Source organism: Podarcis filfolensis (assembly GCF_964270895.1).
Source record: "Podarcis filfolensis genome assembly, chromosome: 3".
Taxonomy (NCBI): Eukaryota; Metazoa; Chordata; class Lepidosauria; order Squamata; family Lacertidae; genus Podarcis; species Podarcis filfolensis.
Window position 1 is genome coordinate 85,844,675 of NC_139606.1, and position 25,002 is coordinate 85,869,676.

The following is a 25,002-nucleotide window of genomic DNA, read 5'->3' on the forward strand; positions in this document are numbered from 1 at the left end:
CTGTCCCAGAGATGTTAAGTGCACCCATTTACTTCCTTTCAAGTATATAAGCAAATGGTAGTCAGCTAGCAAAGCAAAATGTTGGTGCAGTAATAGCACAAATCTTTATACAACTGGCACTGGATAGCCTAGCTCTTTCTGATTGGGATCTAGAGTATTGCAGTGTGTCTTCATGTACACTGAATTACCTGAGAGGCTAGATGCACATTCTGTTTTTTTTGTACACCTCGGCTGCCACAGTGAAAGGTATTTGCCTAGCAACGGAGATTGTATAGTTTGCTTCCAAGCTGTCAGCAACACTTTTGTGTGGATCTCCCCCCCATCTGAGTAGATGCTTGTATGTATCATTTGTGCAATAAAGTGGGTACCTTATGATAAATAGCAACAGCACTGCTGCACTTCTGTGCAATAAACCGTTTGTGGTGGTTTGTTTTTTTAAATAAGACATTTCATGGTAAAAGTAATGGTGGGGAAATGTGGAACAACTGCCACTTGACAGCAATGTTGTGTAGCATCCACACAGATGTTGTGCGAACAGGTCAGGATGAACACTCCATAAACAGGTTTTCTGGAAGCAACCGTACAACATTACAGTTGGGCATGCATCATGATTCCATCCCATTATTGGGTGGGCAGGTTCTGTGCCCAACTGCCAGTGTGGTTCATGCACACCTTAGAATGTAATGTGTCCTTCCGCATATAGTCCCAGGTGGGTTCTTGGAAGCCTGTTTAAACTGCATTAGCTGTGTGAGTCGGCTTTTTATGAATTCTTCCACCCACCATCCCTTGGTTTCATTTTGTTCTGAAGAGGAGAGAGAAACTGCTCTGATCTCAGTGGATGAATTCAATGTGACTGTCTTAGTGGTTCATTCATCTTTTTGAACAAGGTAAGTCAGAGGACATTCTTGTGTTGGGAGAGAGGGGAATACTTGACATCTTGTGTCTTGTTTTAGAGGAGGAAAACTGGAGAACACAAGCCTATGGAGGAAGACCTGCGGCCCTCTGTACAGTATAATGAAACCCTGTCTCAGTGGTCCGGCGAAAGAGGCAGTATCGGCAATAGTCTTAGCACAAGGATGGAAGAATGAGGAAACCCCAATGAAAGAACAGTGGCAAGAAAAACTGATGAGCTATGCGGAATGGCTAAATTGACATATAAACTGCGTGACAAGGACAATCGTGACTTCAAGGAAGAATGGGAACTTTTTACAAATTATTTAAAAAGGCAACAAAATGACTTGGACTCCTTGGCAGGTTTTGAATAAACATCCACAAATTTATTAGTTGAACACATGACAAATAAGGCAAGGATATGTACAATTAATAACATGCAGAGAACAATATGTACGAAGAAATAAGAGAGGGGAGCTGAGGGAAGTCCTTGGCGGGGGGGAGAAGGAGGGATGGGGGGAAGGAGAAAAATAACGTAATTGGTTATTTGGATTGATAATTTGGTATGTTGAAAGTGTTTAATAAAAAAAAATATATTTTTTTTTAAAAAGAAAGAGGTAGTATCATGTGCTGTAATACCCTATTGGCCCGAATATAAGTCATATTTTTTCCTCCAAATTCTGACCGTGAAAAATTAAAGTGTGGCTTATATTTGTGACCTTACAAAAAGCCTGGCACAGCGTGAGGCGAGCTGCCCCCCCCCGGTAGAATGTCTCTTCTTGCCCAGCAGGCCCCCACAGCTGTTAGGGAGATGGGGGGCCACACGGTATGGGGGGGCAGCCACTGGTGGGTTGCGAGTGCCCAGGCAGGCTGCTGCTGCCGCCCTATGCAAATCTCCCCCAGCTGCACCGTGTAGGGTTGTCACTTTGGAGAAGAGTCGAGGCGCCTTCAGCAGCCCCCCCCATCATTTCCCAGTGCACTGTGCAGGTCCTCTAGGGCCACATTTTTTTGCTCAGACCACTCGGTCACTGCCATGTGTTGTCTCTCCCCCCCCCCCGCCCCCAAATTTTAAAGGTTCGGCTTATTTGCGTGTGCGGCTTATATTCAGGCCAACACAGTAAATGTTTTGAAATGATTTTATTGTCTGCCTTCCAGTCAAAAAAGGAATTCAGTTTTATTTATTTTTTATTTCTGATCATCTATTGAAAATGTCTCTGCTTGTTCTTGTCCTCTAGCAATTTGTCTTAACACTTCAGTCAGTGCAACCTTTGGCACCTTGTGGAGATGAACTCCTCTTAGGAGGTTGTTCCAGTGCCTAACCCAAGCCTTGTGGTGACTGGTGTTCTAATTTTTGTTTTATCATATAGACACAGACGTTGTTTGCGCACTAGCATTTGAAATGGAGGAGACACCAGAAGCTCCAGGTGCTGGTGAGGGCGCTGCTCCAGAGCCTGCTGCTGCACCACAAGAGCCTGCTCCTGAACCAGAGGCACCCACGGACATGGATGCTGCTCCGGGTCCAGAGGATGCTCAGCCTCCCCCAGATCCTGACGCAGGCCCCCCAGCAGATGCTGAACTCGGCGGCCCTGGGGGACCAGAGGCTGCAGACTCTGGACCTGGTCCAACAGAGGAAGGAGCTAGAGAAGCTGCCGAGGACGCAGCCAGAGAAGCTGCGGAGGACGGAGCCAGAGAAACTGCAGAGGAAGAACCTAAAGAAGTTTCTGAACGTAGTCGACCTAGACCCCCTGGCCGTGGGCCGGCAGACGCCGCAAGCCGTAGGACATCTAAATTCCGCCGGAGCACCAGTGGGGTTCAGTCTCTGCAGGAAACTCTAAAGGAAAAACAGGTTTGTGTGTCAGAGTTTGGGGTGCGTGTGTGTGTGTTTTACAAGCCCTTCCACTTAAATTTAGGCATGTATTAGTGAGATGATGCGTTATACAGTCATACCTCAGGTTACAGATGCTTCAGGTTGCGTTTTTTCGGGTGATGGACCGCCGAAACCTGGAAGTACCAGAATGGATTACTTCTGGGTTTTGGTGGTTGCACATGCACAGAAGCGCTAAATCACGCTTTGCACGTGCGCAGAAACGCTGAATCGCAACCCGCACATGCCCTGTGGGTTGCAAACACTGGGGGTTGCGAACATGCCTCCCGCATGGATCACGTTCGCAACCCGAGCATCCACTGTACTCAGTTGATATTTTCCTGTCCAATATACTAACTAGGTACAACTTTTGGCACTCAAAAGTCTTTATGGTGGAAAGGATATAAACAGCAGGTAGTTCAAGTGTGTTACCCAATCCCTGCATTACTACAGAGAATAGAAACTGACTTAAAACTAGTAATGTTTCAGGGCAGATCCTCCAGATCCCTTCAAAGCCTCAACTAGGCAGAGCATTATCCCGTCGGCTTCTGCCGCCTCCTCTTCTTGGCAGTTTTGTCTTGAACTGACAATGGAGTTTTTTTGGCATGTTTTGAACTGGCGGGGAGTTGTTGTAGTTGATCTCATATTAGCCAAACCCATTCCAGATTGTGCCGAGAGTTTGCCCTTCCGCAACCATAATGTAGTTTCAGGCTCTCAACCATTGTTCTTTTATTTTTATTGTTTCAGAGATAGCGTAATGGAGAAATTCTCAGGTACACAAAAATGAAAGTGTAGCAGTAGAGCAGGTGGTGGGGAGGACCTCAGACCGAATGCGGTCTTCGAGTCCTCTCTGTCTGGCTCTCAGAGCTGTTACCAATCCACGTTAAATTTACACCCTAAATGTTTCTGCTTGGCTGTAACATGCCTGAGCTCCCACAGTGCCTCTTGCTTGCCTGGAAGGATACAGAGGGGTGTGTGAGTGTGCATGGAAACTAACTTACTGTAGAAAGGTACAATTTACATTTGTTGAGCCACCCCCTGTCACTTATATCCCTAACCACCACTGACATGTGGCCCTCAAGAGGCTTTCCAGAGGGCAATATAGCCCCCCACGCTGTATTAGATAGAATCAGTTTACGGAAAAGTTTTAAATATGCTCTTTATTTATTTGCTTATTTATACAGCACTACCAAGATGGGTTGACAATACAGAAAAGTATGCAAGAGAGACAACTGAGAAAGGTGGAGGGGAATGGAGCCAGCACGACAGGAGGGGGCGGGGAGATGTGATTATTATAATTACACATACTAAGGTGTAATTGCAGTATGGTTATGGGACCTAGGAAACAAAGGTTTCGCAGGAAAAAGAAGAAGTCAGAATTGCATTATTTCTTAACACATTTTCTTTCCATTAGGCACGATTTAAAGAAGCCAGGGAAGGCCGGAAAATGAAAGTTAATGCCGCATATAAATATATATTTGAAATTCTGTCAGACAGACTTGGACTAGACGTCGTAACTGTGGAAGAGCTAATTTTAGATGGCCCAACAGTGAGTCTGCTTTACAGACGTTGCTTCTACAGTTAATAATTTTTTAAAGCCTTGCTTACTAAATCCTCAATCCTCTTAACGTCAACACATTCATCTCTTAAGCCAGAGGTTTTCAACCTTTTGGGGTCCACGGCTCCCTTGACCAACTAAACTCTTTCTGCGGCACCCCTGTGGGACTCAGGAGTCCAGTAGTGTCACCCCTTGCCTGTAGAGCTGGCAGCCTCTCACCCTTTTTTGAACATACTCCCTTGTGGAGTGTTCCCTCAGCCTCCTCTCTTCCCCCCTCTCCTTGGGAGTGCTCTGGGCAACTGCAGCTGCTCTCCCACTTCTCTGAGCTGCCCCCCCTGCCCCAAAGAGAGGTGCCTCCTCCCACCGCTCCACAGGGGCCTGGGAAGCACCCCCTGGCCAGCCCCAGAGGCACCATTTGCCTGGGGAGCTTGTAGCCAGGCCTGCTGCAACAAACAGCTGTGCAAACCTTTGGGAGGCAGAGATGTGAAAGGGCATCAGAGGAGGGAATGAAAGAGGGTTAGAGGCCAGAGTTGCCCACAGCACCCCTGACCATCATTCAAGGCACCCCAGGGTGCCATGGCACACTGGATGAAACCACTGTCTTAAGTTTATACAAGCTTATTAGCATCAGATTCATGACAACCATCGCACAGTACCAATAGGAGACCCATGCTTCTTCCAGGTCAGATTTCCTGTTGGTTGCAAATTGCACAGAGGATGCAGCTCAGAAGAATTTAGGATAGTCCCAAGAGCTCAAGTGTATGGTCAATTATAGTGACTCGCAACGTTCACTAAATTGAGGAGCAGGGCTTCTGAACTGTTATCATAAGAGAGAGGCTCTTGCGATGCTCTTCCTGAAGTGCTTGGGGACAGAGTACCGAGGTCTCAACTTTGTCCCTTACATGTCTGTGTGGTGTGTGTGCATGTGGTGGGATTGGTAGCTGTGAGAGGAGTAAGCAAAAAGGGAAAGGGGAACAGAGAAAAAGGGAAATTCTCTCTTAGAGATCATTAACAATTAAACAGCCAGTGTTGTGATGCAGTTATACTTCATGTGTTAATTTAACATTGTGTGTGAGAGAGAAAACAAACCTTCATGTTAACTGAAGTCTACTGATTTTAGTGAATCCATGCTGGAATCTCCCAATTGTTTTGTTCCTGGGTGGAAGGTGGGATGATATTCCGACCCCCTGTCCTGCTTTTCCTTTAATTTACTTCAAGCATGTCAACACCAGGCTAGCATAACTGGAGATCCTGGGGACTAGACCCTTCTGGGGATTCAAAGTCATCAGTGCACTGTCAAAAAGCACCCAGTTTGGTGGCCATTCCACAAGCCACTACCCACTTGAGCAGAGTTGAGGCCACACACTAGCAGTGCATCTATCCATTGACAGAGGCCAGTGGAGAGATGGTTGCATTGCCAGCCTAACTCTTCCAGCTAACAGCATCGGGGGTAAAGATTGCCCTATAAGTCAGGATCTGCCCACACTTCTGGAAATGATTAAATGTGGAATAAAATTAGAATAAGAGGTGATATACAGTGTTAGTCATACTCAGAGTTAGACCAGTTGACACCAATGGTTTTAACTTAAGACTATAGATTTCAAGGAATCTACTCTATGATGACTTAGGCTGTGTGCATACCATACATTGAAAGCTGCCACTCCACCCAAAAGAGAATCCTGGGAAGTTAACCCAACACAGAGCTCCAATTCTCAGCACCCTTAGCAAACTACAGTTCCCAGGATTTTTTTGGGGGGGGGGGCGGCGGCAGATGTGCATTCACTTTGCTTTAAATGCATGCAATATACACAAGCTTAGTTGGATATGCCTTAAAGGTTTGTTTTGTTTACAAAATTAAAGTAAGAAGAAAACCACACATACGGCAAAGTAGTTATGGCTGCTGGAAATACTTCTGAAAAAGACAAAGACAGCTTGCATTTTTCTTTCAGTGTTGATGAAAATGTTTGGTAACTCACTATGTAATCTCTTACTAAGCTAGGTTGCTTTCTTTTAAATAAAAATAATTCAGCATTTTGGCAAGATGTTGACTTTGAACCACCTTTTTTCATTTCAACAGTTACAAGCATTTGACAGTTTTTTGGTCAAAGGAGGAAGCAGAACACTGAAGTTCATTTATCAGGAGGGTGAAGCTCCTGGTCTCGGTAAATGTTAGCAATTATTTTATTTAACCTTCCATCTCAGGTGAAATTGAGAAGTTCTTTTCATCACACTGGATCAGGTAATAAACTTCTGTAAATCATGAGGCCACAGTATAAGCAAAGAGGCTGTAAAATATTGAGTTTTGATATCGCCTCCAGCCGTTAGGTAGTAGTACTACACAATTTGGCTTCAATTGGCTCTTCTAGCTAGTATGACATCCAAAATTAATCCCTGGATTTCTAATATAAAAGGCTGCCATGTTTCTTTTTACTTCTACAGTCTGCCTAACCAGGAACCTGTCTATCATTATTAATAAAAAAATACAGTTGATAACAATTCAAGTGCTGGTTATTACCCACAATGCCCTAAAATGTAGGTTTAGTGCTATATTTGAAAGACCACCTCCTCCCTCATAAAATTGTCCACTTAGAGCTTTCATAATTAGTGGCCTTTGCTTCGCCTCTGGTTGGCTGGGCAAAGGATGAGCCTTTTCATTTGCAGTGCCCAAGTTGAGGAAACAGGAGCCCAATTGACCATCTTTACTGGCATTCTTGCATGGTACCAAAATCTTTTTGTCTTGGTTTCCACATCACAAGAAACCACACAAGAAACCAAACAAATCTATGCTGCATACATTGCAATAAATTATCAAATGTGACTGCAGCATAGGTTGGGCTCATGGCAGTAACTAGATCACTTTATGCATCATTGCAGCTGATAGCATTTTTCAGATAAAAGTGAGACCTTATGGTTGTTAAAAAGGTGCTTTTTTGTTTTCAGAGTGTGGTAGAACAATTCCAGGAGTGCTGAAAGGAACCAAAATGATGAAGTTGTACGTACACGAATCTCCAGACAAATTCAAAGGGCTGTGTTTATTTTTTGTACGTGCCAGGAATGACACTGCTGTGAATGTCAAAACTATGCATGAGGTATTTTCGCCACCATCATTTGCAGCACATCCATCAGATAGGCAAGGGCGGTGGCAGGTGGGGAGAGGTTCCATAAATGGTAGGGACTTCTGGGAAGGTGAAATACATTTCCCTGTGGAGACCCAGTTTTAGGTCCCTTTTGGTTAAGACTAGGCAAGAGGATACGATGGAAGGAGGGAGTTTTCCTCTCAACACCTTTGGAGGCAGGTGAGAGAGGATTATTAATTTTAGAACCCTCAAAGACTGTTGCATAACTGATTTTTGTGCTTTTGACTTCTAATACCTATCTTAATGCTTGATTTTCAAGGACATATACTTTTCAGTACTGGAAGGAAGTGAAGGGCTCCTGCTTGGGATCAAGAATATCCTCGCAAATCTTTTTCTGCCATCTGTCCTTGCCACAAGTAATTGGGGCGCTTTGAATCAAACCAAGCAGGGAGAGTTTGAAAAACAGGCTTTTACTGAGACGCTGAACAGATATATGGCATTTTTGGATGGTAAGACCTACCGTGAGAAAGGAATGAGCTCAATTAATCTCAGACGTTTGATTTTGAAGTATTATGCCATTTTTGTGTTTATAAGAGGGATTCTCTCCTAATTCATGCGGTGCATGACGAATCTGTGCATGCTTACTCATTTAACAAGTGAAAGTTCACTTGTTGAGAGAGCGAAATGAGAAGGTGTCATGGAATGCTCACAGAATACACTAGACAGGAATTTAGACGAGAACTGTATTGTCGGTCTCTGACAAAAACAGAACAGCAGCAGGAAACTTCTTACCCCACCTGCATACAACTAAGTCCATTGCTGCCCAGCAACTAAATGGCAATGTCCACAGAGCAACTGTGCATCTCTAGATCCTTTGTTCATGAGGATTACCTATGTCAAATCAGGGTGGGGATATAGTTTTGTTAGGTTTTGAAACAAATACCTCCTAAGACACTGTGTGCCTCTTTGTCTGTCTCGAACACCCAGCCTTTAGCACTGTGTCTTATTCCCATCAACCATGGGCTTTCAGCCTGAGTCTCTGGACTCAGTGAGGTCTAAGGGTGGGTGTCCTGGTGAACTGGTGAGCCAACTCCCCCTGGTCCCAGCATGTACTAAGGACTGTACTGTGGGGTTCTCCCTTTCCTCTTCCAAGAAGATAATGTCTGATTCAGGCTACAGGAGCCTGCAGGTCCTAACAAAGTACCTCTTGTATTACCACCAGAGGCATGTTTCTATGATGTGTTTCTTACACTGTAAAACAAGTCCCAACACTTAACCAAATACTCAAGGCAGCTGACTCTAAGGATCAGTCCAGTTCAACAAAGCCCTGTGAAAGCAAGTTCAGAGTCTGTGGCCTTTTGTAGAATCATAGCATTGTAGAGTTGGAAGGGACCACAAGGCCCATCTAGTCCAACCCCCTGCAATGCCAGGATCTCAGCTAAAGCACCCAAAGATGTGCCTTTAGTCTGCACACCTTGTTTGGCACTGAGAGAACCATGCCAGACATGGGCACACACACTCTACTGTATCTTTAAAACAGAATTCTGCCAAATTCCCTTGCACTGCGATTCCCATGCGCCTATCAACCAGCTGGTTGTTTGGTGCTTGGGAATCACAGCACAAGGGCCTCTTACAGGTGGATGGAGCAAGTCATCTGGCCATCATCTGACATCATAATGACAGCAGGTGTTTGACAGGTTGGTCGTCCTGCCCATCTGTCAAAGTTGGCATGCAGGGATGGGGCTAAAATCTAGTAAGCTGTAGATAGCAGTGATGAAAGGTACCTCTTAACATCAGAGAATCTGTGTCTCATCAAAGCAGCATGAATCATAATATAGCAAATAAAAATAACACAAATCTCATGAAGGAAGACATAACACATATTTTGTATGTCATTTTTGATAGACTATTATATTAATCAAAGAAGATAGACTGTTACAAAGTTATCATAAAATTATGTGACTATAGATTTATTAAATATTTATCAAAATATGTTCTGCTTTGATAAGGAAAGCCACAGGCACACAGTATCTTAGCTTTCATATAAAAATATTGCCATGGTTGAATTCTCTGCTGTAAGAAGCCATTTGGACTTATTATGTACATTAATGTCATGCACTATAGCTTCTAAGTGCTGTGACATTTCAGTGAAGTGCATCTTTTGATAGCACAATCTAGAAAACACTGGAGCCTAACTCAGCACAGCAATGTGACTGTTTCACACTGTGAAACTATTTTTTTTTTCTCTGAGTAATGCAAGGCTAGGAAAATTATTGTTGCATTAGAAAAATAAGTTTTATGTTTAATTGAATTTTGGGCTCCCTTCTGCCTGCTCATCTTCAAAACACCTCTGGGCCCCCTGCTCCATGCATTTTTGTTTCCTGCAGGTGGAATTTTCTATTGAGGTTTGTGAGGAGCAGTTACCTGTTGCCACTCAAGGGCAGAGAGGACACTTGCTTAACTCGTATGCAAAATGCATTTGGTCTTCTCTTGAAATGGAACACTTTTTATAGATCAAATGGTAGAGTCTGAGTACATTATCTATGTTGGGTTGGATCCTCAGTCTAGGAGGACAGGGGGTCGGGAGCTTCTCCCCCCCTCCGCAGTCCAATGTCTTGCAGCATAAATTAATAACACAGAGTCTTCTTCAGCAAAAGAATAAAAGCTTTACTGAGTTAAAATAAACTTGTTTGCAAATAACAGCATAGTGAACAGAAGATTAAACTACAGTGGTACCTCTGGTGGCGAACAGGATCTGTTCTGGAGGCCTGTTCACAACATGAAAAGAGTGCAACCCACAGTGGCGCATCTGCGCATGCATGGGTTGCGATGTGCCACTTTTGCGCATGCCCGTGACGTCATTTCGCGCTTCTGTGCATGCGCGAGCGGCAAAACCCGGAGGTAACCCTTTCCGGTACTTCCGGGTCGCCATGGGACGTAACCTGAAAGAACGTAACATGAAGCGGACGTAACATGAGGTATGACTGTAGCTTCAGAGCATACACAGAGTTACTGAGTCACACAGAGGCATGATGCACCAACAGTCTCCACCACTGAGCACAGGCTCCACAGAGCATAGGCTCCACCCCACCACCTGAGTCTGCCTGCAAGCAGATACAATATTTATACAGAGAATGTATCATCCTCAAGATGAGTCACAGTGATTCAGCATGCCCAAATGATTCTGCAGCTTTTCAGCATTTTACAACATTTCTAGACTCCTTTACTGCTTCCGCTCTCAAATATCTTTGTCACATCCAAGGAGTCGGGTATCCCATCAAAGGGATGGGTCTTTGTGGGTGTGTGCTTCTGTCCAGACACCCAGATGAGAGCTGATGGACCATAGCACCCCCAAAATGGTGATCTTGGGGGTGGGAGTTGCCCCAATTTGATGTATATCATAAGATGATCATTAACCCTGCCAAATAATCAACACGCAGATGGGTTGATTGATTCAGGATACACACCCAATGCCTGTGCCAAAAGCTGCTGACATCTGTAATCAATTAAGTTGTGGCCTGTTTATATTCCAGATTGTTGTCTTGTGTTTATTGCAACTTCACCACGCCTCACCCCTGCTGCCCATGGCTTCAATGCGCCTGGGCCCACAACATTCTCTGTTATTTATTTTAGGTGCAAGAGTGAGCATTGAAGGGACAGTACAGCTGAAAAAAATAGATTATATTGACTTCAGTAAATTCCAGTCTTTTGAGCAAGTGACAGCAGCAGCTGCTAATCCTGATACGGTTCATCAATTAGAGGAAGTGCTTATGATATGGTATAAGCAAATTGAGCAAGTAAGTTTCTTTTTGTATTTTAGCTATGAAGAACCAGGAATTCTCCAGTATATATGGAGCACTGTGAATGCCATGTTTATATGTGTATTACATTTACTTGGAAAAACTGCAAGGCGACGTGAGATTCAATGGCTACGTTCTATACATAGTTTAAAACAAAACATCGTTTAGAAATCATATCTTGTATTTTTATATTGTTGTGCTTCTTATTCTGTTTTACATTGTCATGATTGTTTTACTGAAGGGCAGCCTAAAAAGGGAAGGGAAGCCTGGAAATGTTTAAAATAAAATATAATAATTAATTGGCTGGAACTTGCTTTGGCAGCTTCCACAGCCAAAGACACAGATTGCTATTCATAAATGTGACTTGCATATTTCATTCTTGAAAATGTTGTAACTTGGGAGGGGGGTGTTTTGAACATGGCTGGTTCCCCTTTGCACCCCCAAACAGTTTCTTTGGATTGTCAGCTATTGCCATTTCCACATGGCATTTTCTTGTGGACTTAGGCTGTGTACACATTGCCTGCTTAAAATGCAGTTCTTTTTCCTAATTTGGATAGGAGCCGGCTTGCGGGAAAATGCAGCAAAACACATTTCATAGGAAATAACAGGATAGAACAGCAATGGGAAGCACATTGCTTGCAGAGTAATGTTTGCACATGCATGCAGCTTTTTGCGGCAGCATCGACCTGACATTGTCTTCATCAAAACGCTGCCTCATATTATTTAATCTGGATCTACTGTTTGTGTGGGAAATCCAATAAATAAATAATCAGCGGAAACAGTAAATCCATATTAAATTGGGGGGGGGGGGAGTGGGAGGGGGATATGGGCTGGAATTTTGTTGAGTACAACATTACGTATGTACGAGCAGCATAGTGTCTACAATAAGCTGCATTTGAATTAAGTTATCTCAATATCAGCAGGTGTGAATGAGTATGACAGTTTAGTTATATTTACTAATGAAAATGCATAAATAAATGTGCCAGGTGCTATTATACTCCAGCAATAAAGACTATTGGTGGGGGGGGGGCAGGAGTAAGGACTGAGAAAACAATGTGCAAATTAAATTAGAAAAGCTGAATTTCATCTAGTTTGCACCCATCAGCATCCGTGACCAGCCCTTATGTTTTCGTTGCAGGAAATGGAATATTGACAGAGCTTATAATGGCTATGTAGAATGTGAAATTTATGACCAAGTGATAAGCTCTTTCTGTATACGTAACACTCTTTCTTTTCAGGTTTTGATTGAGAGTGAACAGATGAGAAAGGAAGCTGATGACTCAGGTCCTCTGACCGAACTAGAACACTGGAAGCGTATGTCTGCTAAGTTTAATTTTATTATTGAACAGATCAAAGGACAAAATTGCAAGGCTGTCATAAATGTCCTAAATGTTGCACGCTCCAAAATAATAAAGGTAATTCTAATTTATTCTTTAATAAGAAATTATTTCATTGCTTTAAAATGTATGTGTGCATGTTATAAATTTTGTTTAATGACAGTGTGTCTGTGGCATCCCTTTGTCACAGCTATTATTATTATTATTAATATTATTCTACCCATCTTTCACTCTAAGGTCCTAGGGTGGGTTAGAATAATTTAAAATGCAGCACAGCATTAAAAACAGTTTAGAACAATTGGCAATCACAAAAATAGGGTGAGTCCTAAAATATGCATCTCAAAGGCCAGGTATGCCACATATGTAGGACTATATTTTATCAAACCAATTTAATTAATTCAGAGTAACTGCCACTACTGTTGCAACCCTTCACAGGAACATAGACACAAAAGGTTCCTTTGCCACCATTTAGCTATAATTTTAAAAATCTGTTATGTTTATTGCATTAATGTACAGCAGAGTGATTATACCAACCGGCATGATAATTTACAGTGTGACCTCTATACTGGATTGGTAGGCATAGTTTTATTCCATGTGATGTGGGACTTACTCATGGGGAGAGGGAGAGGGAGAGGGAGAGGGGGAGGGGCTGCTTTTGCACAACGATGCCAGGTATGTAAGACCTCTCCCACCATCCCCATGCCCTGGAAGGAAAGGTAAGAATCTCAGATGTACACACCTGGGCTTTCCTATGAATCCAACAAGTCTACAGTTCTCAAGTCAGATAGAAGCTGGCGTGGAGGAAAACACATTAAACAGCAGCATTTCACAAGAAACTACAGAAAACCCTTGAATTGTGGCTAACGCCATGTGTACACAAATTCATAAACTAGCAGTAGGAGCACTGGAGTCAGAGTAAATGTTAATGTGTACATAGCTAGGACAAACATACAACTCTCCCAGAGTCCAGCTTTCTATCTACTGTGTTAAAGCAGCTTCTATTGGCATGAGATAAATTCTAGAAAATAATTTATAGGAGAAAATGTTGTTAACTAGCATGTATTTGGCGGCAGAGGGGGAAGTTTTCCAGAGTATATTTTGTCAGTGTGGTTTGAATGTAATTCAATTTCTACTTTGTGAATTTTTCACATTTTATGTTGTTACACTAACCTGTTCCATAATTTTTTACTCTAGCTGTGGAGAGAATTGGATGCCAGAATAACAGATACAGCAAATGAATCAAAAGATAATGTGAGGTATTTGTATACCCTTGAAAAAGTTTGCCAGCCACTTTATAACTATGATTTAGTAAGTACTGGTGTTTTTTTTAATTCATATGTTACATTTCTCATTAGACTTGCATGTAATGAATGACTTTAGAATGTATGTCAAGAAGCAGTACGTATAAAATTGAGCATATTTAAACACCACTCAGACCGTATTTTTTTAACCACAAAGTTACCTTTAGGGCTAGCTATCCAAACAAAATATAGCAACACAACTTAGAAAGGCTTGGTAGTGGTGTAGAATGGAAAAGTTTGCAAAGGCTAAGCTGTAGGCAGCAGTCTGAGATGAACTGGGAGCTAGGTGGGGGTGGGGTGCATGTGTGTTGTCAGAGTCAAGGGATGAAGCCAGAAGAGGTATTGTCCAAAGAACAAGTCCTGACTGAAGGACAAACCAGGAGGTGGGACTAAAGAGGACAGGAGAGGAAGTGAGGATTAAAGGACAAACCTGGAAGCAAAACCAAAGAACAGGCCACAAGGTCATTTCCCCCAGGCTCTGCTCACTTACACCAGGCATCATATCTAACATCAGGTGTGGGGCAGGTAAAGCCAAAAGTGGGCTTTGCAGGCAGCACTGAAAAGCTGATGGGTGGTACCTGCAAACCTCTGCGCCTTTGTGTATGTGGTTTGGTTTCAAGTGACTCAAGCAAAGGAAGCTCTCTTCTGAAGTTGGGATTCACACACTGGTCAGCTGACTGGCAGCGCCTGCAAACCCCTAAGCTTTTGCCTGCACACTTTGATTCCAAGCTGGTAAGGAAAAGGCTTCACTTGACATCATTGTGGTATCAGGTGATTGACATGCAGGTGGTTCAGCCCACCTGTCAAAAGTGGCCTGTGGAGGTTGGAGGAAGCTCCTGCCCACCAGTGGGATAAGCTTCCTCACATGTGCCAGAGAGCAAGCCAGAGGTCAGGATCAAAGAACAGCCAAAGGATACAGGAATGTATCAAAGTTGAATTGGAAGATGAAACCCTTTTTACACCTTCTGTCCAGCAGGATGCAGTGGGCAGCCTGGGTGGGCAGACTCAGTTCAAGTCCTGAGATTATTTCACTGCCTAGGTGGGTGCTACCACTGATAGTTCATTGTCTCACTGCAAGTGGCAGCTGCACACAGATACCAAGGCTGTGTAAGTTCAACCTCTCCTGCGAGCTCTCCAAGATGAGAGGATACTGCATAATATAAACACGCTGCTTTCTATCATGCCTTTTCTTATTATCTACATGGTGCTTTCAGTCATGTTTTATGCAAAGGTGAGAAAATGGCCCACCACTATGGTATGACTGAAGGGCACTAGTGGACAACTGTAGCAAGAAACTCATTCATTTAATGTCTTTTGGGAAATAATTTTAGTGGTAGGGGTTGAAACTGATTTCCCCAACTGAGGCTGAAATTACTGCTTTAAGAGGTGAAAGGTGACAAATAAGTAGGTAAGTAAGTAAGTAGGTGTATTTTATTGAGCTTTAACGGCCATTCAGAGCTCTCCCCTTGCCTCCATTAATGATCATTATTACTATTCAAAAGTTGCTTTCCTACTTCACATTTTACCACATACCTGTCAGCCATGAAGTTTCTCTGATTACCAGCCCATACAACCCTGTGACTATACTTGAGCTGCCCCAATGGAACATGGTGATGAGTTTTTGGTTTTCTTCCGAATATAATCCTATGATTTCATATCTGAAGAGTCAGTGTCACATTTTGAGTGAGGGCAGTTCTGTTAACATTGAGAAATAGTTGCTTCCCTGAGTTGTTGAATACTATTTTGGGCTCCATTCAGATGTAACCCTACGTCATAAACCATGGTGAAGCAAATCGGTTTGTGCTGGTGCACACAGACTGAGTTCTCCTGCTTCGGTTCCTCTCGTCCTCCAGAAGGGAAACAAACCACAGAGTCAGCGATTGCCTTAGCATGCTGTCTGAACCACAAGTTTTATTTCATTCCAAACAAATCACAACCTGAACCTAGGGTTGTTCTTGGCTTCTTGGTTGTGATTTGTTTGGGAGAAATAATCCCACAAACACTAGAGGAAGGTAGGAGCAAAGCAGGGATGCACAAACTGCATGCACCAGCACATGACAAAAGCAGCTTGCTGGGTGGAGCAGAGCAACTACGCCATCTTTCTGGCAAGCAGGTTGCTGTTGTTTACTAGGAGGGAGAGGAATAAAGCAGCAGGGAGGTCAGTGTGGTGCCTGTGTGCCACATTAGCTCTGCTGGTGCATCTGTGACTTAGCAGTGCATCTGAGCGCAACCTTTATGTAAATGGGGCAGTGGCCATTATCCTGAAACATGAAGGTCTGTGGGATGGAGCATCAGTGGTGATGGCAGTAGGGAGGAACCGATTCCAGCAGTACACATTGCACATGCAGAGGATACACACAGAGCACTCCGGTACTTCTCTGTTCAGTTATTTAGCCCGTTCACAAGAGAGACACCTGTTTCCTGCTTTTCAGCCCCGCAGCTGGTAGTTTAAAGCATCTTGTCTCACATCATGAATTTATCTAATTCTACAAAATGTTTGTTTTAGGTTTCCATGGCCCATGGAATACAGAACTTGATTAACGCTATCCGAATGATTCATAGTGTTTCAAGATACTATAACACTTCTGAGAGAATGACGTCACTGTTTATAAAAGTAGGTGGGGATGTGTATGTAAATTTAAAGGAGCAGATTTTTCCCCAGAATGCAAAATGAGAGAATCAGGTGCTTTACGTAAAGTAATCCCACACACTCTAGCCAACAGAGCTAACTGCCAAACCCTCTTTGCCAGTTGTCCGCTTGCTTGCTCATTCTCCCTCCTCCTTGGTGCTGAACTTCCTTATATTGCATTATGGTTGTGGTAAGTCAGATTTTTCCATTTACAGCACGTGTTTCATGGAGGAGAGGGGGAGAGAGACAGAGAGTGGGTGTCTCAGGAAGCTGGCACAGAAGTCAGGGAAGAGAGGGGAATAGAGATGCATGGGAGAAAAGCTGCGGGTGGAAGAGAGTAAATGTGTCTCATATGTTGACGGGGGAAGTAGTTACACTTCATCCTTGTCCTTTCCCTCCATAACATGGGGTCTCTTCCATGGCTGCTCTTTCCACAGAAGATGGCTCATGCAATTTCCCTTCAGAATAAAAATTTGCTTGTGCCACACCTAATTTTTTAGTGATAAGAAATACCTTGGGAAACAAAAAGAAACAACTCCTAGCAGCGCTTGATTTATAACACAGAATGCAGCTACTTCATAATATGATTGTGGGGCATCCAGAAAGGATAAAACAATAGCATGTTTATTGTAATAATGTATTATTCTCAAAATAACAAGTATTATTCTCAGTATATAATGATAACCAAGCCTATTATATAAGTATGTACACAAATGCACTGAGAGGTGGGAGCTTGCTTTTCCCGGGAAAGCTCATTTATATTAGGTCCAATTTGAGGCAAACTCTCCTCTCCTCATCAACACAAAGCAGCCTTTCTCTTTTCTGATCTTTCATATTGAGTCAGAGTTGAAAATCCCTGTTCACAACAATATGTCATGGAGAACTGTAGAGGATTAGCCAGCGTTCCATATTCTGTAAATAAAAAAATATTATTTTGATACTACATTGCACTGAAATGTTAAAATGTTTCTTTGATCGCCCTTGGATCTTCTCGTCACACTTGACACCCTTTCCTGCTACACCAGTATGGCACACTGCACCCCTTGAGAACCACTGTCATAGACAGATAGTATGTAGTCAGGACTTTTTTTCAGCCGGAACTCACCGGAATTCAGTTCCGGCCCCTCTCAGGTGGGCGCCATTGCCATGATAAGAGAACAAGGGAAGCATTCATGTTAAGTTCCGGCACTTCTTCTTCTAGAAAAATAGCACTGCATACAGTATATATTTTTCCTTCTATTCTAACAATTCTGACATAATGTTTTCTCTGTCTTTTTGTATGATAGGTCACAAATCAAATGGTAACAGCATGTAAGGCATATATTACTGATGGAGGTTTTAATCGTGTATGGGAACAGGATACTCCTATAGTAATTAAGAAAATTCAGGTTTGTGTGGCAACAGTGCATGATTTCAGTAGGCTTTACAACTGCTCCCTGCAGATGTTTTTCTGAAAGTGTGTGTGTGTACATATATTATAATGATTGTATTTTTGTTGTGCAGTAAGACTCTGGTTTTCATTCTCAATAAGCTACTATAGTGTATTCTCATTACATCTATTAGTCCAATATGTATAGTATAATAATTTACATGCTCCTTTTATATTTGAAAAATTCTGATTGTTCTATCTTAGCAGATTTTGCTTCCTAATTAGGTCTCGGGGGATTTGTCTCAGTATAGCACTCTGTGGTTTGGTCTTTACACTAGGAAATGAAAAGAAATTAATTTTGAATTGTTACAAAATAGGAAGCATTTTGTCATCATTTTCCCTTAATTAGCGAGAAACGTTCAGCAGTCAGGGCAGGAGAGGGAAGAACACTCATCATATAAGCTAAGAAAACTTTCTCCACAAAACTCCCATTGCTTGCCACGTGAGCAAAAATAAATTTGGGTCTCTTCACATTTCAGTAGATGACAACCATTATAGCTATATGAAATATTAATTTTGCATATAAAAATGCAAAGACAAATTCTAATTGGGTACTGCCACGTACACAGGAAAAACAACTGTAAATAGTAGGATTTTTTTCTTGCAATAATTGGAATATTGAATTGATTTATTGAATTTCTGTCCTGCCCACGCAGAGGGCTAAAGGGACAGCTTATAGCTGTAGGCAGCCTGCCTAATAAACCTTTCTTGCTTGCTTGCTGGTACTAATTGCTATCTATTTGTTCTTAGGACTGTATTTTTCTGTTTAAAGAGTATCAGAAGAGTTTTCATAAAACAAGAAAACAAATTTTGGAGACTTCAGGGGAGAAGACATTCGAAGTCTCTGAGATGTATATTTTTGGCAAATTTGAAGCTTTCTGCAAAAGGCTAGAAAAGGTACGTGTGCTTCAAAAACCTGTTTTAAGAATAAAACACCATGTATTTAAATGTAATAGATTTCAGCCTATTACATAAAGGATCACATTAACATAAGTCGAGGAGTTCATTAAGGTGTTGGTGGTTATCTTCTTTGAGGGTTGGGAACTACCTTCTGTTGTCACAATCTAGAGTTAAAACCAATGCTCCCAGTTCTTTCAGGTACATTTTGTCCAACTGTAAAGTAAAGGTAAAGGTACCCCTGCCCGTACGGGCCAATCTTGACAGACTCTAGGGTTGTGCGCTCATCTCACTCTAGAGGCCGGGAGCCAGCGCTGTCCGCAGACACTTCCGGGTCACGTGGCCAGTGTGACGAAGCTGCTCTGGCGAACCAGCACCAGAGCAGCACGCGGAAACGCCATTTACCTTCCCGCTATAAAGCGGTACCTGTTTATCTACTTGCACTTAAGGGTGCTTTCAAACTGCTAGGTGGGCAGGAGCTGGGACCAAACGACGGGAGCTCACCATGCCGCGGGGATTCGAACCGCTGACCATGCGATCGTCAAGACCTAGGCGCTGAGGTTTTACCCACAGCGCCACCCGTAGTTTGGGCCAAACACACACTGGGGTGGTAAAATGATATCAGAGTTGTAATACTTTAGACTGCGGTTGTGGGTTGTGTGGAAATCCCTTCAAAGAGAAAACTTCATGTCAGTGAGAAGAGTTCTAACCTAGTATTTGTGACATGGTAATCCTACCAAGCCTTTGACTTATTATTCTACAGCCTTTTAAATATATTTGTGGGATGGAGGGGTATTACTTTGTTTTGTTTTTGTTTTCACTACTTATTTTGTGCTTCTATCCTGTATTTTTATCTTGTGAGCTGCCCTAGTATCTTTGGATGAAGGGCAGTACAAAAATTTAATAAATCATAAAAATAAAAATTACAGGAGTCCATTATCTTTATAGTGAAAACAACCCCCCTATTTTAGATTACAGAGATGATAACCATAGTTCAAACCTTTTCTGCACTGAGTATGTCCACCATTGAAGGAATTGATATTATGGCAATTAAGTTCAAAAACATCTACCAAAGCGTTCAAAAGAAAAAATACGATATTCTTGACCCACGGAAAACAGAGTTTGATGTGGATTTCGCCGATTTCATGACAAAAATTGAAAATTTAGAGGTAAGTAACATAACTACTGATTAAGTGAGAGAAATTGTTGGTGTTTTTGAGATTTAAGTCATAGTGAGAGAATTGAATCTGATAAATTAACTTAAGTCCATTTATTTCACCGGATCTACTTGGCATCTTATTGGAGTATGAGTAATGTTGGATATCACCCATACACTTTTCATATTTAATTAAGATTCTGTCAGTTATATACATTTATAAATTCCAGTGTATCCTTACTTCCTAAATAGGAGTGGTCCTCTCAAAGAGCCAGCCATGCTTTTCTGGTTTGGGGGGCTTTCCCCCCTAAAGCATAATTTTTGCCTGCAAATATGGAGGGGTGCCCCTGACTGTAGCAACTGACTCCCTTCCTCCTCCCAAATCCCTGTTTGGGTGCCGTGTGTATTGGCGCAGAGGGCACCCACTTTATCCAGCTCTTCTGTTTTGTTTAATCTGTTCTGCACTGCTTTTGTTTGGAATTGTTTTACTTGTTTAAGATTGTATGGTTATATTGCTGTAACCTGCCCTGAGACGTTATGGTGGGTGAGAAATCTTATGCATAAATAAAGGAAACAAATACTAATTATTTTGCCTCTTGTTATCTTTGTAGAAAACCCACAGCTAATTATTTAGGCTGCAGTCCTAAACACATCTACTGTACTTAGGAGTAACTCCAGCTGTCTTCAGTGGGCTTACTCGCAGATAAGTGGGATTCCAGCCTCAGTTGCTGCCATTAAATGTTTCATTTTTTTATTTAGGTCCAGATACAGACATTTATGGCTGGTTGTTTTGGACGAATCTTGTCTTCACAACATGCTCTCCAGCTCCTTCAAAGGTATGGCAAACATGTTTAGGAAATACTTTAAATTAGAGGAACTAGCAGGCTTTTTCAAACACGCAGTGTAGTCCAGACTGCACAGTTGGGTGATAGTTAAGCATATGCAATTCTAGTAAGATCATGCTGTTTCCCTTGCACATCTTTCAAACAATACATTCCCTCTTCTCTAAAATACAGTTGAGCTATAAAAGAAAAGGTGTCACGTGCCAGTTTATTTCTCATTTCCTTTGTAGCACAGTTACCACCATCTGAAGCAAAGTAGATTATATTCTTGTGGCTTAAATTTACTAAGAAGGCTCCAGGACAATTATCACATAATAATTGGCTTACTGGAGAATAATGTCACTGCAGGGTGAAAATCTTTAACGTGAGGAAAGTGCTTCCACTGGACGGATAGCCATGTAGTGGAAGCTGCTTCACATTGCAGCTAAACTGGTGATAACAATGCGGTTTGCTGTGGTGACCAAGTAAAGCTCAAAAGGGAAGTGCACACCTCCAAATGCTTTGAGGGCACATGCTGGGCAGTCACAATTAGCTATGGCTCCCTGGCTTATCTTCATTTCAGATTTGGTGATGTGACTTTTCCCTTCACAGACGTGCAGCAAATGCCATTTTAACACTTTGGCCACAGCGCACAGAATTACTATGTATTATTAATCTTTGTTGGAAGCCGGCCAGAGTGGCTGGGGAAACCCAGCCATTATTAAATAAAATAATAATAATAATAATAATAATAATAATAATAATAATAATAAAAAACAAGGAAGAAATGGTTCCCCTATGCTAATCATAGGTGACTAGATAGGTTGGAGAGGGCAGCACATTTTATGTAATAATAATAATAATAATAATTCTTTCTTCCTCGTCTCTTTCTCACACAGCATAACTTCCATGATGCTGTAGACTTAAGTAGTTAGGCACCCTGGGAAATTTATATTCAAGTTCAGGACACACATGCATCTAAATAATACACAGAAGTGGTTTTCTTCATTCATTGCAGCCACAACATACAGAACTATGGTGTTAACAGTAACCTAATAGTAGGTTGACTAACCTTTCAGCGGAGACTGTTGACCGTTTAATCTCTTTAGGTTTCAGAAGCTGAATATGCCATGCCTTCAGCATGAAATCGCACACACAATCGGGCGTATTCTTCAGCATTACGTTGCAGAGCTTGAGGCAACTAAAAAGGTACTTATGATGCAATCCTTAGCATGCCTAATCAAAAGCAAGACCCATTCAGGTCCTTGGGAAATGTTACAAGTGGCCAGCGGGATGCGACTGGTGCTGTGGTCTACACCACTGAGCCTCTTGCTGATCGAAAGGTCAGCAGTTTGAATCCCTGTGACGGGGTGAGCTCCTGTTGCTCTGTCCCAGCTCCTGCCAACCTAGCAGTTTGAAAGCATGCCAGTGCAAGTAGATGAACAGGTACCACTGCGGTGGGTGGGAAGGTGCGCTCTGGCACTCATCATGGTGTCCCCTTGCGCCAGAAGCGGTTTAGTCATTCTGGCCACATGACCCGGAAAGCTGTCTGTGGACAAACACTGGCTCCCTTGGCTTGAAAGCAAGATGAGCACTGCAACCCCATAGTCGCCTTTGACTGGATTTAACAATCCAGGGGTCCTTTACCTTTACCTTTTACAAGTGGCCAGCAGAGCAGGGCAGCTGGCATGGTGCAGTGACAGTGGTAGGAGCATCAGACTGGCTCCATGGCTGCGCATGTACCATGCCACTGTGCACCTCCTTTTCACATTGGGAAGCCAGGTAAGCAAAGTTTCCCTGTCCTGCCAGTTGCTACCACTGTCAAGTAAATGTGTTTTGGATTGCAATCTTAGTGCATTTACCTGGAGTAGAGTACCTTGAGCCACCTTTACTTGTTAATTTAATCAGTTTTAGTTGTAGAGAATAATTTTATTTATAATGTTAATTTTAATTATATAATTTTAATTATAATGTTAACAGCCGGAGTGTGACTTAGTATTCCCTGGGGTGTTGTTGTTGTTGTTTTGAGGGTGTCATGGTTCTGGTGTGGAATTGTAATAGGAAGAGGGCCTTTATGACAGTTAAAGTGGAGATACATTCAAAAAATTGCGTATAGATAAATGAGACAAAAATATTAATAGTAGTGGATGGATGGCATGGTGAGGCATTTACTTGACCTCCTGGTAGGTGAGTGACTGCTGCTTACCAGGAGGGGGAGGGCAGCAAGGTGTAAACGTACCAGCAGGAGCAGCAGATTGGCTAAGCTGGTGCGTTTGCACCTCACTGACCTTGCTGGCTCCTTGCCCCACCATGCGGTGAGCTACTAACATTAAATATGGCCATCCCCTGTAACAATAAACAGTTCCTTTTATTAAAACTTAAACATAAGTTTAAAAGCTGATGATAAATCAGCTAAATTTTTTTAGCTGACCTACAGCCATAACAATGAAAGATCTAAAATACTTAATACAACAGGAGAAGCAGAGAAACACTATCTGTATATCTATGTTTTTTGGTAGCATTACAGACTAATTTTTATATTATCTTTGGAAATGCTGGATTATAGATTAATCAGCCTTAAATGGTTTCAGGATGGGGTACTGGAAGTTCTGCCTACAGGAACACAAACCTGCTCATGGTCTGCCATTGTAGTCAGATTGGCAAAAACTAGAAACAATCCCTTTCTAGTGATGGCCATTGTTTATGGAACTTGCACTGAAAGGATGTGCAGCTGGCCACGTTAGTGCTAACTTTTAAAAGGGCATCAAAAATCTTTTTTTTTTTCAGATTTGGCTGAGCTCTTTTATTAAGAAAACTTTGACTTTTTTAGATTGTTGCTTTTAGATTTTTCAACTTTAGCAGTTGACAATGTATTGAACTTTCTGTTCCAGCTAAAAGCTTTTTAAAATGACGTATTGCTAGTTTTCTTTTGCTGCTTTTAAAATCCGTTTTAGCAGTGAAAGTTTCAGTTGTATTTCATTGTATTTTGCAATTTGCTATATTATTTTTGTAAGCTGCCTTGATAGGATATTGTCAGTTCCAAATAGTTACAGAGGTATGTCTCATAGCTAAAGCAAGGGATGGAGAACCTGTGGCCCTCCAGATGTTACTGGACTGCAATTCCTGCCATCCCTGACCATTGGCAATGTTTGCTGGGGTTAAAGGGGATTGGGATTCAACGGCACCTGGAGTGCTGCAGGTTTCCCAGCCCTGATATAAAGTATTAGCAGAAGGCATGTTTTAAATTTGACATTTGCTTTATTGCAGCTTTATCAGGCTCAAAAGGAGGATCCTCCCCTGGCTCGAAACATGCCCCCTGTAGCAGGAAAGATATTGTGGGTGAGGCAGCTGTTCAGGCGTATCAGTGAGCCAATCAACTATTTTTATGTAAGTTTCCGATTATCACCCACCTGAAAGTGACATAATCTGTAAACCACAGCCAGCAGCTCAATTACATTGTCTCGCCTCTCTGTGGTCCACTGGCAAGAATACTGCTTGTTAATATCACCTTACTTCAGATCTTCCAGAAAGTGCTGCTGAGTGTGGAATGATGTAGAAGAGTCTGCAGGTGGAGCTGTTTTGCTGAGTTTGAAAGCAATATTGAAAGAAACATCCCAACTCACTAGTATCTAGTGCATATTTCCACAGTTGTTTGACTCTTGTTAGCCGTAGCCCTAAATGCCAGGTTGCTGTCACTTTAAAATTTCTCTGTGTGTCTAGAAAACCCAAAGAAGCTGTCGTTATTTTGCTGCAGAGATAAAGGTATCAGGTATCTCAAGAGGATTTTTTTTTTAATTTTAAAAAACAACTGTATGACGTGACATTGTGATTCGAGGACCCGATCCCCGCTTGGGGAATAAAGACACGAGGACACAGTATATTAGGTTAATGGGCAAGAAAAGGCCACAACTTTATTGATTACAGCATGTGAGAAGGTATTGGCTTAGGTATTGGACCACGGAACATTAGACTCCACCCACTCGTAGAGGGGTGAGTCTGAGGAGGGGTTAACCACCAGTAGGGGGAGCCTGTTGATGCAAATACAACTATAAGCTCTCCCCTGATGTCACTGAGGGTCGTGCCATGGCCCCCCGCCACGCAGGGCATCGGACAGGATCCACAACCGCCGGATTCCTTTAACGGAATACCCAAAAGTGAAGGGGTAGGCGATGGCCACACCTTGCCCTTCCATACACCAACAACACATTCCAGTGCCTAACCGCCAAATACCACGAAAGTTGT

General features: G+C 42.4%; 1 protein-coding gene across 3 annotated transcripts in view; it reads left to right on the forward strand.

The window, feature by feature from the left end:
- The first annotated feature begins 641 nt into the window (after positions 1-641).
- The window catches only part of DNAH8 (dynein axonemal heavy chain 8), a 125,952-nt gene continuing 101,591 nt past the window's right edge, over positions 642-25,002 (forward strand). For 2 of the 3 annotated variants that reach the window (XM_083604432.1, XM_083604434.1), the window contains exons 1-16: positions 642-887; positions 2,259-2,737; positions 4,170-4,304; positions 6,391-6,475; positions 7,254-7,402; positions 7,710-7,899; positions 11,024-11,187; positions 12,429-12,605; positions 13,722-13,835; positions 16,335-16,442; positions 17,744-17,845; positions 18,637-18,783; positions 19,755-19,952; positions 20,699-20,775; positions 21,870-21,969; positions 24,028-24,147. In XM_083604432.1, coding sequence (XP_083460558.1) covers positions 2,291-2,737; positions 4,170-4,304; positions 6,391-6,475; positions 7,254-7,402; positions 7,710-7,899; positions 11,024-11,187; positions 12,429-12,605; positions 13,722-13,835; positions 16,335-16,442; positions 17,744-17,845; positions 18,637-18,783; positions 19,755-19,952; positions 20,699-20,775; positions 21,870-21,969; positions 24,028-24,147 — 2,313 coding nt within the window. In that variant the 5' untranslated portion in view covers positions 642-887; positions 2,259-2,290. Of the gene's footprint in view, positions 888-953; positions 1,305-2,258; positions 2,738-4,169; positions 4,305-6,390; positions 6,476-7,253; positions 7,403-7,709; positions 7,900-11,023; positions 11,188-12,428; positions 12,606-13,721; positions 13,836-16,334; positions 16,443-17,743; positions 17,846-18,636; positions 18,784-19,754; positions 19,953-20,698; positions 20,776-21,869; positions 21,970-24,027; positions 24,148-25,002 lie in introns of all 3 variants that reach the window. The other variant, XM_083604433.1, reaches the window with a different exon arrangement.